This window comes from Aptenodytes patagonicus, chromosome 3 (assembly GCF_965638725.1).
Source record: "Aptenodytes patagonicus chromosome 3, bAptPat1.pri.cur, whole genome shotgun sequence".
Lineage (NCBI taxonomy): Eukaryota > Metazoa > Chordata > Aves > Sphenisciformes > Spheniscidae > Aptenodytes > Aptenodytes patagonicus.
The window spans coordinates 85,949,120-85,966,300 of NC_134951.1; the positions used below are offsets into that span (position 1 = coordinate 85,949,120).

A 17,181-nucleotide genomic window follows, 5' to 3' on the forward strand; every position below is an offset into this window, starting at 1 on the left:
CTGTAACAACTGTACATATCATAAACTTTAGCAATTATAACTAACTCCTGCTATGAGTTCATTCATAACTAAATGCAAGAAGAACTCTTGGATGAGAAATACGGTAAGCATCAGAGAATTGTTTTCAACTTTGTACCTTTTTAGTTTATAGTTCTTTTGTTAGACTATTTCTGGGTGGAGACCATATGTTACATACATTGCCTAGGTTTTCCTTTGTTTTGATGCAAATCAAAATAGAAAGAGATGCTTGTAAAATAAAGTTTCAGCTTCCCAAGGATTATAGTAACACTGCATACTTAGCTTTACTCTCTTAAGTACAGTGAATTTAAGGAAAAATGTTAAAATGCAAATTGTATATACTGGCAAAGGCCAAGTTTACACATCCTTTTCTTTGAAAACTATATTGGGAAGAATAAAGCTCAAAAGAATTTATAAAAAGTGACAGAAAACAATTTTTTATTTTTTTAAACAATAAAGAAGTCCTTTTCTTTTATGCAGAAGAAAACCATGATGTTTTGGTTATTTAGAGAAGAGACAAAGCACATGGTGCATGACATATTAAAGATGGGAAAGAGGGCAGCCCATACCTTAGGCCTAAGCTCTGTTGTTTGCTGGTGCTGCCACCCTTCCAAAGGCAGGAGGAGTGGCAGAGACTTCACAGTGAGGGGGAAAGCCAAAAGGTCTTACTGTGACATTGACCTTCTATTAGGACTTCCACTTAAAATGTAACAGCTTAGGTTAAAATCTCTGGTGCTAATCAGAGTTCTGACAGAGTTCGTTTTTGCCAAGAGTCTCCATCAGGCTAAGTCACAGTGCGTATGTCTCATTCGCTGAATCTAATAAAGTTGTAAGAAGTACAGTAATTCTGACAGTAAAGAAAGTTAAGCATTTTCTACCATTTTATTTTTTGTTGGGTACAGAGGATTAACTTTTGCAAGTGATACGGCTTCCGATTAATATCATATTTTCTTAGTGCTAGTTCTTTCAGTTACCTCTAAAAAACATCATAATCTAGAGTTCTCAGGTATTTGCAGCCTTCTTAGGTTAATAGCAGGGGTAGTAATGAAAAGCTTTGGTACATCCAAATTCTACTTTTACAACCAAAAGTTCAGTTTCAGGTTTTTCTGCTTTAACCCCGCTCAAGTGTTGTTAGCCTGGCAGTATCCTGCCAGCAATTCTAGACCTGACTTCCTTCTGGCTCAGCAGGCTTAATTAAAAAAAAAAAGATCATTAAAAAAAAAAAAAATCTGAAGGCCTTATGAACTATCCCACCAGCTTATGGCAAACACCCTTGGGAGAAGATTTGAACTCCTCCACAAAGTAAACCCTTCCACTTCCTAAAAACATTTTTCCCAACATTCTATACTCTGCTGGTTATCTGTTACTTAAAAAAAGCCCTAGAAACACAATTGTCTAATAAGATCACAATCATTTAAGAGGAACAAGCATCAGGACTGGGAAATACAGAAAGTCATTACACCTATTTTATTTGTAAGAAAGAGTTTGCAAAGTTCAAGAGAATAAAACAACTGCAAAAGAAATGCAGTAGTACTTAGTAACGGCCCACAGGCAGTTTCAGGCATAGTTACTAAAATATTTCCATTTTCAAAATTACCTGCAACAGCAGGAAAACAGTCTGTTACTTGTTCAGACCAACAGGTGGAAACTACCGCTGCTACATCTCTTACAGTGGTTGTACATGAGTTTGTTTCTCACCCATCCCTGGAAATTTTGCTTAAGGTTTTGTTCTTTTTCTAAACTTTCTAGAAATTGTTTCTTAAGCAGTTTCTTCTTATATATAATGGGAGTTGAACTAAGACAGACACATAAGTTTCAACGTAGTAAGATTCTAGCAGAATCTACAGTTTAAAATGGATTTAGAAGTACTTGAATTCCTTGATTGGATTTGACTGATTAAGGATATGGTGTCCTCGAGCATTACTGTGACACACCAATGAAAGCAAGTTAGAACGAACATCATTACTCTCCTGCTAAAATGTGTATAATTCTAGCTACTGCACTGCAGTACTAGGTAATATTGACAACAACAGAAGAACAAATCAACAATTCTGAAGGGAAAGACATAGCAGAGAAACAAATATGACACAAGGATACTTATTCAGATCTGACCAGCATGTTTGTTCTAATACTGCTTTGTAATTTAAAGAATTTATGTTTTAAATAGCAATTTCTTCTTTCTATCTAAGTATCAGCCTGGTGTCATGCAAGTAATTATGATTTCTCAATTTGTGCATGATTATTTAATTGATGGAGCAAACTGAAAACAGCAGGAGCTTTGTCTCAAGTTCATTAATTTTACAGGATAGTAAATGAAAGGCCTTATTCCATGATTGCTTTTGCATATACTGCTATCAAAACTATAGGTAGAAGGATCTACATTAAGTAATCGTATGCATTTCTTGAGCAGAATTTTCCTCTGTAATTTAATAATCACTGTAACATTCCTTTGTAAGCACCTTCAACATTCCAAATAATTTATTTTCATGCTGAAATAAATTAATACAAGACAGTTTGCAGCAAAAAATAAATTAGTTGTTAATAGTTCATTGCTACTATTCTCAGTGTATGCACACTTACTTGCACTTCGTTGGTTTTCTTTTAAAATATAAAGGGTTTATGGACTGAGGATGATTTGTGGGTAAGCTAACAGAGAAAAAGATCAAGTTAAGAACTTGATTGAAGATCTCCACTTCAGCTGGTATTTTTCCAAGGGACTGGGACTGCTTTGGAAACACCCTTGCACACTTGAAATTAATTTTCATTTGAAGGCTATAATTCCCAAGACACTCCATGGCACTGATGTCCAGTCTGTGTAAACTCACTTCAGAATTTGATCCCAGCAAGGAACCAGTTCTAATAGCAACCTAAAGAGAAAGTCCTCACTGCTTCGTATTCCTAAAACCCAGCAGATAGAGCTAAGCAGAAACTACTCTTTCAAGCAGTGGAAATCAGCTGATTATCTCAATAAATGAAAGACAGGCATTAATAAAATGATACAAGGGGATTTTTCATGAAACTATGATTTTTTTTTTGCTAAAATTATATTTATATTCTTCTAAATGTATGTCAATTTTTAATGCAACTGATTCTTGTGGAAACAAAGATGAATGTATTTTTATATCTATGCACTGTGGACAAAAACTTAGTGGCTGAACTTGAAATTCTAGATTATGGCATTTAAAGTAAAATTTTTTTATAAACTACCAGTATCTACCCAGAGAAATAAGGCTGAAATACAGAGAAAAAAACCCCAACTGCCAGAAGATCATATGCTCTGTAGGATGAGTCAAACTTTCAAGGTACTTATTTCAGCCTCCAAATCTACTGTTCTACATATGTCAGATAGACTGAAGTATCATTTCTTAGAAGAAAATCTCTAAAACCAGCTGTGAATGAAAGCAATAATTACTGGAGCATACATGTGAAGCTTTCTCCTGCTTTTGAACCATCATTCTTCTAGACATGTGCAGCATGTGGATCAAGGACTGATGGACCCCCAACTTTGAAGGAAATATCTGTATGTCTGTTTTGAGTGTTATTTGATAATTATTAGAGCTACTTGACAGTAAAAAAGTTCTCTTCTGATGAGCTGGCACACCTGCCTTAACTGTTGCTCACAGATATGTGTTGGAAATCACTCACAGAGACCTGATTCTATCCTATATAGCTGTGCATGGACTCTCCAAGGACACTGACATTTCTTGTCAAATGAAGCTGAAATGGATTCTAGTTCTCCAGATACTCATGTTTTACATCCAAAACTACTGCCTGTAAATTTCTGGATAAACCTGATACCAGAGTACAAGAGAGACATGAACATACTGGAGCAAGTCCAGCAAAAGGCTACAAAGATGACTAAGGGATCAGAGCATCTGAAACACAAGGAGAGGCTGAGAGCTCTGGGATTGTTCAGCCTGGGAAAGAGAAGGCTCAGGAGGGATCTTACCAATGTGTATAAATAAATACCTGATGGGGTAATGGGGAGAAAAGATGACAGATAAGACTCTTCAGAGTTGTATCCAGTGAGAGCACAGGAGACAAGGTGCACAAATTGAAACACAGGAAATTCCATTTAAGTGTAAGTAAAAACATTTGTTACTGTAAGGATGATGGAACACTGGAACCAAAGTTGTGGAGTCTCCACCCTTGGAAATACTAAAAACCCAGTGAACATGCCCCTGAGCAATCTGCTCTAGTTGACCTTGTTTTGAGCAATGGGGTTGGACTCAACAATCTTCAGAGGTCCCTTCCAACCTCAACTATTCTCCGCTTCTATGATTCTGCAAGATAAGACATTGCAGATGGCTAAGACAAGCAATTGAGTAGGAGACAGGGAGATGGATTTGCACAAGTTTTAACTAGTAAGTAGCTGTGATAGACTATCTTCTTTCTCCAAACCTCTGGTAATTTATGCCTTCCTGCCTTCTCCTCATTTCCCCACTCATTAATATATTTTACAAACAATGTCATAGGTCATTTTTGTCAACTGAAACTCTCAGTCTTCTCACCTGATATCTACATTGCTTTCTGTCTGCTCTGTTTAAGATTATAAACATTGAGAAAAGGCAAGCTCAAAACTCTCCGGATATCGGATTCCTTTCAAGTTGGGCAATCAAAATCACTAATCATATTTTGGGGATATAAAGGGGAAAATGAGGAGCTTTCTGTTTCAGTGAGAAGTTGATATTTGAGAGAAAGAGGCATTAATGAAGATATCTTTTTTATACTAGAGAGATGAGGCTGAAAAGAACTTAAACATAAATGCTTTGGTGTTTTTCGTATTTTAGAATAGAAACATAGTTTTAAAAAAAATTCATTCCTTAGTAATTAGTCACACAGTTTTAAAAATGCAAAAAAATTTGTAAACAAGAACAGCTTTTGCAGATTTTTCCCAGTTTGGTGGCACTCAGTTAAAACTCCTCCTACACATAGACTGAGTGCCATATATCACACTGATTTGGGATTTTAACATTTTATTTCTAAAAATGTATCAAAGAGGATATAAACAATTCATACAGTATGTATTTTTCCATCAGGGCCTATAAAATACACGTTTTTACCTTCAATATAATAGGATCGGCTCATTAGGCTCATATTCTGTAAACAGCTTGGAAATGTATACCAAACAACTCAGTGAAAATTCATACCCAGAAGCAGATGGTGAGAATAGCAAAGCTAAGCACAGAGAGGCTTAATTGCAAATTCTATCCAACTAAGCAAAACGGTGGTATTCTACATTCACAGACATTTTCTTCAGAAAGGAACCCAACACATTGACATGCAGGTTGAGGCAGGGGAGGGCACTTCTGTGTCATTCATCAGGCCAATGACTACTTGGAGAATTGCCACCAATTACACAGTATTCGTGTACAGTTGGCACCAGCTTCATAGTGCTGCATGCTACGTAAAATTTTATGGCTTGTTGTCTTGCCAAAAGCAACACATCTAATGTTTTTTCTGTTAAATTAAAAATCAACAAGAGATTTAAAGTTGGCCTTCTACAAGAAGACAAGTAATTCAATTTACTGTGGTACAGTTCTCATTTAGTATGAGCCAAATTAACAGTGCCTAGACAAGGTATGTGAGAAATAAAGTCACATTATTATAATGTTTTAATTTTACCCTACTTCTTCTCTACCTCATACTATTAAAAAATGTCACCAAAAAAGGAACACTGACAAAAGAAAACTGCATTTCATCCCTGAAAACAATGGTACAGTCACTATAATAATCTTTATTACAGTCTTTTCCTGAGTGTGTGAGCATTTATTTCATGTTGCAGCAAGATTGCTTTGCTTTAACTGATGATTTCATTGATGTAATTCACTATTTAATATTACTAAATTACGTATCTGTAGAAAGTGAGGAGGACTCTAAGACTTGGTACCATATATGTCCAGAACCCAGTATTTCACTACTTTTGTTAAAATTTCAACATAAGAAAAAATAAAACAAATCTTTTTCAATAGTCAGGAGTCAGAGAAATGTCAAAGACAGACAAGGTACAGTTTTCAGAGAAGGATTCCCAATTTTCAAATTTAGTATTAAAATACAAAATTCTCCCGTGGAAGAAAAGGAGTCACATCAGCTTTCATAACAGCTCAGTCATGATGCACTGAAGTTTACTTCTTATTCTTTCAAAGCCATATAAAAGTAATTTTCCCATTAGATTTCTTACAGGATCCCATTTTATCTTCTATTACAAGCCAATAGGGGTTTTGGGGAAAAGATTGCTTTAAGAGCCTCAATAATATTATCACCAAACATTAGACACAATATCCATCTCTTCAGGGCCTCGAATAAAAGAGCCATCACTTAAGCAGTAGCAGAGGAAAAAACAAACAAACAAACAAACAGATATAAATGTCACATTGAGAACTGTTGCTCGTTACCTTCTAGGTGCTCCATCCTCATGTGGTTGAATAATCACCACTTTTACTGTCACCGATGTACGTAAAAGGTCAATCATTTGTTCATGAGTCAAAGTTGCCACAGCCACTTTACAGATCTCAACCAGGCGGCTCCCTTGCCGTAGGCCTGCCTTCCATGCAAAACCAAAGGGCTCCACATCCGCCACTATCCCTTCAAAATTCACGTGGAATCCAAGTTGGCCCAACCCATTCCTCCGAAGGGTCATTTCTGTGGTTTCACATCCTCTGGTCACTATCTAAAGAAGTATCAGATCGTTACGCTATTGGCAGGACATTCACTCCTTTGGACACACAAACAGATCTGTTTTCAAACACTATAAAGCCATGTATGGCTTGACATTAAATATCTCTAATATTCTAACAATTATTTTAACATTTATGGTTAAATGAAGGTTTCTGCATAAAACAAAATGAACAAAACATTTCACAGTGCTAAAAATCTTACATCCCCGGAGCAGTCAGCTGACCCGTGTCAAGTTCCTTCCCCCTTGCCCAACATTAACACAATACCATTTAGATCTTATTGAAAACTTAACAGCTGCTTGAGTTTCAAAACACAAAGCAAGCAAAATGCTGCCCTGTCAGTTACTTCATTCTTGTTGGCTGACTGACTGCAGGTGTGCAGGCATTTTTTCTTCAGTATTAGACAGTACTAAACTTGAGATATAACATGAGCCAAATTGAGTGAAATGCTTCAGTTCTAGCAGCTTTTCTTCCTCAAGAACATAGCAATGAAGATAATTTTGATTTATTTTGCCTTGTAGTCAGATTCCTAACTACCACCACCTCCAGATGTGGACATCACTAAAATGGGATAAGAGTTTTCATGTCACTGGGAAATTTAGAAACAAAAAAGTTACTTTCTTCATATTCAATGAAAAGTAATTCTGTCATTATATAGAGTTGCCAAAATCCTTCAAATTCAGACTTTGCTAAGCAGGCTCATTTCTATATACTATGTAACAAGTCCTCAACAGTTTTGCCCAGTAAAAAATAATCATACAATAGCGTGTATGCTGGGATACTGCACCAGACTCAGAAGACCAAATTCTAGTCCACATTACAAGGTAAGTTTGTGAGTTACCCTAACATTCCCTTCTGTCAGTGTCACAAACCCAGTATGTATTTTAGCTCCATTAGTACAATTAGAACAAAAACTTAACCACTGTGAAACAACATTATCAAAAATCTTTGTTCATAATGCGTATCATTCAAAGATCTCACAATGCTTTATAATGCTCCAGCAAGGCAAATATCTGCCCTTTAAAGATGCATATGTTACGATACAGATCAAGGGATCTTCCCAAAGTCACACTGCATTAAGAGCAGTTCTACAGCACATCTTGTTCCACAAGGTGTTCACGCTGTTTATGGTTGCTTTTAGCATGCATTACAAAGTTACACACATTACTCAACTTTAGGTATCTAATTTAAGGTGCTAAAGTTAGAAGGCTAGTGTCCTGTATAGTCAGTTGTATAGGACAGGTCTTTGCAAAGGTTGTTTTACAGCTTGAGCTTAATTCAGGAAGCTATTTTGGAAGAGTCATTCTCGCCCTCCATTGTCTACTTGAGCCAGAATCTGGGCAGCCTAGCTCACTAGTTTGTGGTGTGCTTCCCACAGAAGCATGACCCAACCTAATTCAGGACTGCATGGCGAAGGAGTGGGACTGTGCAGCTAGTGAGATATTGGCACAGTGACTGGGTAAAGCTGTCACAAAACCACTCCTTTCGCTACCCGAGTCAGAGGCAGTTGACTAGGTGCAGTTTCATGGGAGGTTTAAACTGATCTAAGACCCTGTTACCACTACGCTGTCCCTTGTATCGCATTAGCAGTTGTGCAGCCATGCAGACAGATCAGAGAGATGATACAGCTGAAAAACAGGGTGCTTTTTAAAATAGTGTTCCAAAGGGGTGGCAGGCAGGGAATGGATGGGACTGTCTCCTTCACTGTCAACTATTATGAAAGTACATCTCCATCATCAACAAAGGAACTTAAGACATAGCAAATATTAAGCTGTAAGTTACTTTCGTGGTTTCCTGTTTACACTTCCTGTTTAGACAAATCTTTTGTCCAAGTCTGTTACAGAGTCAGGGATGAGAGGCCTAACTTCCACGCCCTTCCCAATCCAATGGCTGACCGGAAAAACTTTGGAGTATTTGTGTAACTTATGCCTGCAACTTGGTCAGTGACTGAAAGTCACAGTTTTCGGTACCTTAGTAAGTTTTAAAGCACTATTGCCTTTATAGTAAGTTTTAAAGCTCTATTGCCTTCATGGAATATTTCTATATGGATGTTTGTCACTCAGCAGAAAAAATTAGAACTTGCACACATGAGAACAAAGTGCCACAAAACCATGAGTTACTGTAAGTTTGCTGATCTGAGAGAGCTGGTCCATGCTCATGCTTTTAACCGGTGATAAACTCAAGGAAATGAAATACAGTTAGCCCTCATTCATTAAGGGCTAATCTTCATTGAGCTGTGAAACATCGGAGAAAGATCTTTCAAGGATCTGGTATTCTGAGAATCATTGCCTGGAAAATTTAGGCTACTTAAACTGTAGCACTTTGACCTCATAAACCTTCCAGTTATTTCTGAAGATGTAGGCTTCAAAGTTAAAATGTGAAAGCCATTCTTGAGATGTCCAAAACGTACTCTGGAGGTTTTGTTTACAAAATCATATTCTGGGTCTTCCTATCAAAAAAGCAGCTATTTCCTTTGTTGTTATTCAGCTCTGAGTTTTTGGTATCTTTCGGAAGCTTTCCATTTTAAACAGAACTTTCTGTTGTGTTTATAACTGTGCATATGGTATTAGAGCTATACGGCATGCTGGAAGCACTAAGCTTTAACTCTTTTTTTCCAGCTCTGAGGTTCATCTTCAGTCACGACTAATTTCCAACAAGACTTTCATAATTTATGAACTAGATAAGTGAAAATGAAATTTTCAGCTCTTCATCAGTTTCCCTACATTTCTGTCACAAGTTTCTAAAATATATACAATGTTTGGTCATGCAGTGAAAAGAAGAACATGCTATTAGAGTCAGGAGCCCAGCTGATGGATGGAATTTTATCCTTATGAAACTACACAATATTCTTTTGGCGGGGGCAGACACCTCTTTATCATTACGTCACAATTATAGAATACTGCAGAATGAATGCACCAGTCAAAGTATACGGATTTCCCCGACTCAGAGCACTCAAAATCTCTTCTTCAAGTTAGTTAAATAGTCAAAGGTTAAAAGAGAAGGAAGATAAACATTCCTGCCAAAGATTCATCTATTCCAAATGGAAAGGATTCCAGGAGATCAAGTCGTCCACAAGTATATCCCCTAAAAGGTGACACTGCATGTTAAATAGTAGCGTCACATAAAACATAGTGCTGCTCCACTTCAAAATAGGTCATTCTGCTTACTTGGTTGCCGTTTCACTGAACATGTGGCTGTGCATGAATTAAGAGCCGGCTTCTCTAAACGCACTTAATACAGATGAAATTAAAAGACAGAGATCCTCTAAGTCCCATGAAGAAGGTGAAGAGTTTTTTTACTATACAGGCTTCTTACGAAATTCTGTCTACTCAGATTCTTGTCTAAAGTTTCATACAGGGTTTTCGTTCAATCTTGTATCACTCTGCCATTCTCTGTTATCCTAAAGCTCAGAACCACTGCTTTTTCTGCCTTCAAACACAGCTTGCCAAGTTAATCTATAGTTTGCTTTTGCTGCTCTTTCTACTTTATATCTCCAGATATTCTCCCCCACAAATACAGATCTGACTCCAGATTGACAAATCCCAGCTCTTTTTTTAGTCCTGAACTGATTCTTTTGGTTCAAACCAAAATTACAGTTTCAGTTTTTCACATCTTTGCTTTATCTGAATATTCAGATAGGTTTCCTATTCATCTGCATGATTTAAACCCAGGCAATAAAATGTAGTTATTTCTTTTACAATCTCATTTAGTAACTGCAACATTTTACTCACTGGTTTTAAGAAATGCTTTTACTAGTGACTGAAAAGGGTTAATCATCTGCTCACTGAAGTTTGATATTACATCACAGCTTGAGCTTTCATCTTTAGCATCTGCTGGCACATGTGGTTGTTGACCTTAGCTGTGTTCTGAGTCACTTAAGGTTTTTAAAGGATGTGTATGAAGTGTGGAATCAGAGTTTTAAATACTTTTTAGTGGTTGTTATGGTCACCTCTGAGCTTCTATATCAAAATGTATATAAGGACTGTTTAGAAAGCATTCAACATCATAAAACAACTAGGGAATAACATTAATATGCAGCTTTCAAAAGAGAGGAAGAAGCAGGGAAAAAGGAGAAAAATATGAGGTATTGAAACAGGGATGAAAACAGTTTTGAAACAAGTAGTGACAGCTAATTCTTTTAAGCAATGTGAAAGTTGGATAGGTGGCAGTGAAAGAGAGAAGGCAGCCAGAGTTCATTGGAATAGATACTTGAAGCTAATATTTGGGTTAACTTGGCAGTAACTGATGCTAAATTTTTGAGGCTTAAAGCCAATTTGTCATTATTTAACCCAAACTGTGACCATAAAAAAGAGGAAGTATTCAAGTAAATATAGATAACCATTTCATTTTGTGGTTTTAATTACTGAATTTTAAAGATCTGTCCTCAGCAACTGGGATATTTCCATGTTTTGTAAAACCGAAGAAGTGAAAAACAGCAAAAGAAATTGCCGTCACTAATGACAGAAGAAGTTTTCACTAGAACTTTGAATCTTGTTTTCCATCTGTGTTAAACAATTTATATTGTTCATTTAGCAATACTTAATAGGAGTGAACTACATGTACACTATTTTCCAAAAGGGAAATATCTGTCTAAGGAAAGTGAAACTGAAGACCTCAATGAAAAGGATAATATAACAGTGGCAAGAAGAGTTTAAAGACATTCATCTATTGAAAGATTAATTGTACTTTGGAAGAAAAAGGTTATTATTTAGAGCACGATATCGAGCAACGCTAAATGTGACTGCAGAACTATAGAAGCCCTAAAACATCAGCTGCAATCCAACTGTTCCAGTGTGAAAATGGTAAGCATAATGATTTCTTTTCAGTACCGGGCTTTCTAATACAAACAAAACTGAGACCATCTAGATGACTTAAATCACGATCAAAGGGCAAAATTCAACCACATGAAGTAGGTGCATCAGCACTTTTACCTTGGACTTCCTGTCAGTTCATTTGTACTGACTTGAAATAGTTACAGGACAGTTGTGCTAACAGGGTCATCAAGTCTGTGAAAAACTTTATCCAGTCAGCTGGATATTAAGCTGGCATTAATTGGTCTAGTTTTTTTTACTTCCTGCAGTTCCTCCGTATAGAGGAACAAATCAGCAGAAACACTTATACAAATTTTTCTGCTAATATTCACATGGGTTATTATAAAAAGTCCAAGTGAGTTATTTTACACATTAAGATTTTGTATATTTTTAAATTAAGGTATATTTCTACCTACAAAGGTGTGATTTGAGAACAGGCTACAGCAAGAGAAGACAAAAGCTTAGCCTTTCAATCCCGATTTCAACACTGAAACCACCCATGGCCTTGGGCAAGTCTATCAGATTATTGGTATCAGATTCCTCATCCCTGAAAATGCGTGGATAACCCTGATCTCATATGCTGTTGTGAGGATTATTGTTTGTGATGGTCTCTGAAGACTGAAAATACTCTTTAAGTATAAACATAGGACATTTTTAATTATATCTCAAAGGAGATGTAGACAAGTAACCATGAAAAATTTGGAATTCTAGTTTAGCAACTGTACTTACTTCAAGTCTTTGAACAATTTCTCTGATGTCTTCAGTACAATTATCTGCTGCAGACAGAAGAATACATTCTCCTCTTTCATAAAATATTTTGATGCTCATTAATCCAGAAGTCCATCCAATAACATCTCTGCAGGAGCAGTTAAACACAACATTTTTTGATTCCTTTTCAATCAACATGATAAACTCATTGGAGATTCCAAGGAGACATTCAATGTCAGCAGACTGGCCAAAATCTCGTGCAATCACATTCCACATAATTGCTCCAACACTGAATAGATGTGCATCTTTCCTTGGTTTCACTTTTTCCTTTTTTTTTGCCCCTAAAGTAATAAAGCTAAACTTTGCTGAAGTATCCACTGTAGCTGTGGTAACAAAATTTTCTGCCAGATCTTTCAAGTATTCTTGACGTGTCCTTGTGGCCATGGCTCGAAATTTTTCCGACTTATGTGCCGCGTTTTCAGCATTAATAACTTTGGCTAAAAGGAAGTCCCTAAAGACTGCTGATTTGGGGAAAGTTACTCCTTTGGGAATGGGTGGACCAAACGGAGGTACATCTTTTGATCGTGAAACACCAACACTAGAAATAGAAAAAAAATACAATGTTAATTCCTGAAAAAAAGATCAGATGATAAGCAGAACTGTGATCTCTGCAGTCCATTTACACAGTCGGGTTTAGCTTTGACATGTCAATTTTCAGACATTTTAGTCACATCAAAGAAAACTGATTGGGTTGTCTGGTTTAAAATTGCTTTTTTCTTTTAAATATATAAGAGACATTATGGATGTATCTTACACAAAAAATATCAAGGATGACTCCTTAGGGTGTCACTGTCTCCTTTCTTTAATGGAATAAATATAAAAATGCTTTGTGAGACATAAATGAGAGAAGTATTTTTAATTTTTTTTAATGTAAGTCTGACTATCATTTTCAGCTGTCACTCAGTTGCATAATTGTAAAACTAAGAAATATATAAATAGAAACCAGAATTTATTTTAATCCTCAGACATTTTGCTACAGTGAAGTGTGAAGACAAAGAAAAAGTATCAGTGTCAAATGTGTCCGTAATGGGAGCATTCTGCACCGGTTTAAGTTGCCTACTCTATGTTCATAAAATTTCAAAATACCTGCAATTCTTGATATGGACAGTTCACAGCAAGATGTAAAAGAAATAGGAGTATTTTCTCACTGATAACATTGTACCTATAATTGATATCTACATAATGTATTTCAACTGAAAATGGATTTCAAAATACTGTGCAAACTACGTACAACCACCAGTAGTTTGACTGAAATGCAGTCACATTTGGGATGACAGACAGACATCATTTAGTAATAAGAAAAATGTAACTTATGAAATGTCATGTATTATTAAACACAAGAGAGCTACTGAAACAAAATCAAGTTCTAAATGATAGCTTAAGTTCTAAGAGACAGCTAAAAGACAGTAATACGACCTGACCTCATGATGTACTTTAATTTCATTCTAAACAATGAATAAGTAACATTTATACATGCTAAATCTGCACCATTACGCTTCAACTCCTTATGATTATGTGCACAATTCCCAGTTAGTTCAGAACTACGCTTCCACCCCGGTTACCTTGCTAGAATTCATGGCGCAGTGACTTAAATGTGAGAGTTAAGGTCATCTGAAATTTGAGATGTTTTTATACTCCCCAGAAGTCCTCATTCATGTGCTTAAAGGCCATGACTCATCCCGGTGTCATATTGTCATAATCAGGGATTTATACAGGTTAATAGCCTTCTAAAATACTTTATTTTAAATCACTTTCTTTGAAAAAGGAAATGTGCAATACAAATTCTAAATTAATTTCTTTTGCTATGTCTGCAAATCTTATTTTCACTAACTTGTTATATCTCCATTTTGTGCCCATAAATCAGCAACACAGTTTTCTGCATACACCCGTTTAAGTCTACAAACTGCTCTGTAACTCTAGATGTGTGCAAGGGAGACATTAGGGTTTAAATATCACAGAAAATGTAGCAGAAATTTTAAAATTGTACACATAATATCTCTAGAAGACAAAAAACTGTTAGAAGAGGCAGTTCCATTGTAGTCTTAATAACAAACAAATAATTATAAGGCTCTACTCACCTATAGCACACATTTTCAGTGCAAGGATTATGCACTTTGACTATGACAAATACATGTTGAAAGTGGGAACGAATATTTTTTGGAGTAAAGGGAAGTGCTCCTGGCTCTTGGAAGACAATGGTAACTATGTCATTTCCTATATGCCTTTTCCTTAGTAGCTAGACAAGAAACATGCATTGAAAAATTAGTTATAAAAAAATGATCACAATTTCTTCAAATTAGAAAAAAAAAATCCAAACCAAAATAAATGAAGCTTATTTTTTCAGAAATAACTTTTAATTAATCATATCCTGGATAGCTACAGATAAAGGATATTGGACTGAACTGCAAAAAGATAGGGAAAGGAAATTGGGCTATGTTCACAAAAATACTAGTGAGTTCTCTTGCATCCCCACACTAGTTCTGCATAGTTTCTGCTCATTTCTCTTTTATTCTATAAGAAAAATATATTTCTCTTACTTTAGTGCATCACTTTAGTAATACAAAAATGTTACATCACTTGACATTCCTCACTATCCAGAGAACTGTACATCAGTTCCCTCTTTACAGTGTAGTATTTGCTTCTATATGAAAAATATAATATTTTTTCTTTCTTAATAAACCTTCCTTTTCCATGTTGCATTTTTATTAAACATTGTCCTTAACGTTATGGTTTTGTTTTTAAATAGATTATCATGAATACTCATCACAAATTTCAGCAAATGCACACTTGAGGAACAGAGCTGAGACACAGAATACTCATGGAGAAACAATAGCTATTAGAAACTCATTAATTAAAAACTTATTCTTGTAATTGGTAGCTTTTATCATCAAAATATATTTAAGGAATAATTTAAAGTACTAAATCATTGTTACAGGCTAAAACTTAATAAAAACTACAAAACATGCCTACCAATAAGGGACCACCTCTCTCTCAAAAAAAAAAACCCCAAAAACCCAACAAAAGAACCCTGTAAAATGATGTTCACTTTCCTCATGGAAGTATATTGTACCTCTCAAATTTTTTACACTTTTTTCTTAAATACCTTTGCTTATAAAACATCCATGTATATTACCAGATGGAAAAAAGTAGTCTAGCATGCGCTACATTTTAAATATCCACCCAAAGTCTGCCAAAGACCTTGCCTTGTCAACTAACAGCATACAGACACTTAAAGCTTTACCTTAGCTCATGCGTAACTAAAAAGAATACAAGAATAAATTTATTTGAAAACTTTGAGAACAAGTAAAAATTTCTCTATCGAGCTGATTTTACAGAACAAAATCTTTCTAATAAAAGAGTATTTGCTTGTATTTTCTCAGTTCCATTAAAAGTTAGTATTTCAGCTACCAACGAAAAGAGCAAAGTTACACATGCTAAAGCCTAAGACCCATAAGTATGTTTCATTATATCTCCTAAAATAGCACAAAGGATGGTATTCTAAAGGTAGTAAGAAGGGCCAAAGCCACAATTTTAAAACACTTATTTTAAACATAATCAAAATCCCAAATGCAGATTAAAGAAATAAGACTTCTGATGAAACTTTAAAACAGATATAGGAACAGAAAATAATATTTGGTATAAGTCATGTGGCTCAGTCAAGTTTTCAGGTTTTTAAGACTAAAATCAAAATAACTGACTATTTGAGCAATTTAAGATATACATCCTGTTGCATTGTATGCAATTATAGTAGAAGTACACTACGTGGAACTGATCACAGAACTAAGTGTGTCAGGTACACTTTAATTTGCTGAGCTAGTGAACCATACAATTAGATCATAGTAGTGAAGCACAAGTTCATGTTTAGAGGTTATTATTAGCTCACAGATTGGAATTTACACCGCAGTTAAATTTGTAAGAAACCTTCCAATTATGAGGTACAAGGTGATTCATTTCTGCCTTTGTTATATAACTAACTGACCAATTACTCTTTCTTGCTACAGTGGTTCATGCCTATGCCTATACATTTCCACAGAGCAAAATTACAAAAATTAGAAAGCAACATCCTGTTTAAAGTTATATTCATTTCTCAAGACAATCACTGTTTTCAAGAATATTTTCTGCTTTTGTAGACCTCTTTAGGCGGTTCTGCTTGCCATCATAGGTTGCTTAAGCAAGAATAGCAGTCACTTAAGAGGTAAGTTTTAGAAATGTTTGAAATTTAACTAGCAAAAATACTCTTTTCAAAATTATGGCAGTTCCCATATCCTATCCCTGAACTATTTTCAAGAGCTTAAACCTCTAAGAGGCACAAAAATAGGAAATAGGAAGTCAGGTCATCATTTGTAAGAACCTTACCAAGCTTGCAGAGATCTTGTGACTTCTTCAACATTTTAAAATAAAATCAGTGTAACTGTTATAAATAACTGTCATGCATAAGTGAACTTCAACACAATGCAAAGGCAAAGCACAGTTGTAGCTGTGCGCAGAGTATCATAATGCAAAGAACTTGGAAAGGGGAGAGAAGTAAACTGGGGTGATCTGGAAGATGGAAAGAAGTGCTCTGGATAGGATAAAGGAACAGGAAAAGAATAAAGTATTGAATGGAGAAGAAGGAGGGAACACATACTTCCCTGGGAAATGTGAGATAAGGATAGCATACTGAAAATGAAAAAGGAATTGAAGGAAACCGGAACTAAGCAAAAAGATTTATAAGGAACCCTTTTCTAGTTTCCATTCTATATCCTAGATTTTCCTCCCAACTTTTACCTCCTAGTTTTTTTTCAGGTTCTCAGTTTCCCCTTCCTCTCCCATTTTGAGGTCTGCTCAGGGTTGGGTTTTTTGGGGGTTGTTGTATTATTAATTTTTTTTTAATCTTCCTTTCTAACATACTCTAAAGAGTCTCATGC

At 35.6% G+C, this 17,181-nt stretch overlaps 1 protein-coding gene across 6 annotated transcripts in view; it reads right to left on the minus strand.

The window, feature by feature from the left end:
* SIPA1L2 (signal induced proliferation associated 1 like 2) overlaps window positions 1-17,181 on the minus strand; it is a 156,021-nt gene that overhangs the window by 43,209 nt on the left and 95,631 nt on the right. For all 6 annotated transcript variants that reach the window (XM_076334120.1, XM_076334119.1, XM_076334118.1 and 3 more), the window contains exons 8-10: window positions 14,353-14,510; window positions 12,236-12,812; window positions 6,414-6,688 (exon numbers count right to left, since the gene is read on the minus strand). In XM_076334120.1, coding sequence (XP_076190235.1) covers window positions 6,414-6,688; window positions 12,236-12,812; window positions 14,353-14,510 — 1,010 coding nt within the window. The remainder of the gene's footprint in view (window positions 1-6,413; window positions 6,689-12,235; window positions 12,813-14,352; window positions 14,511-17,181) is intronic.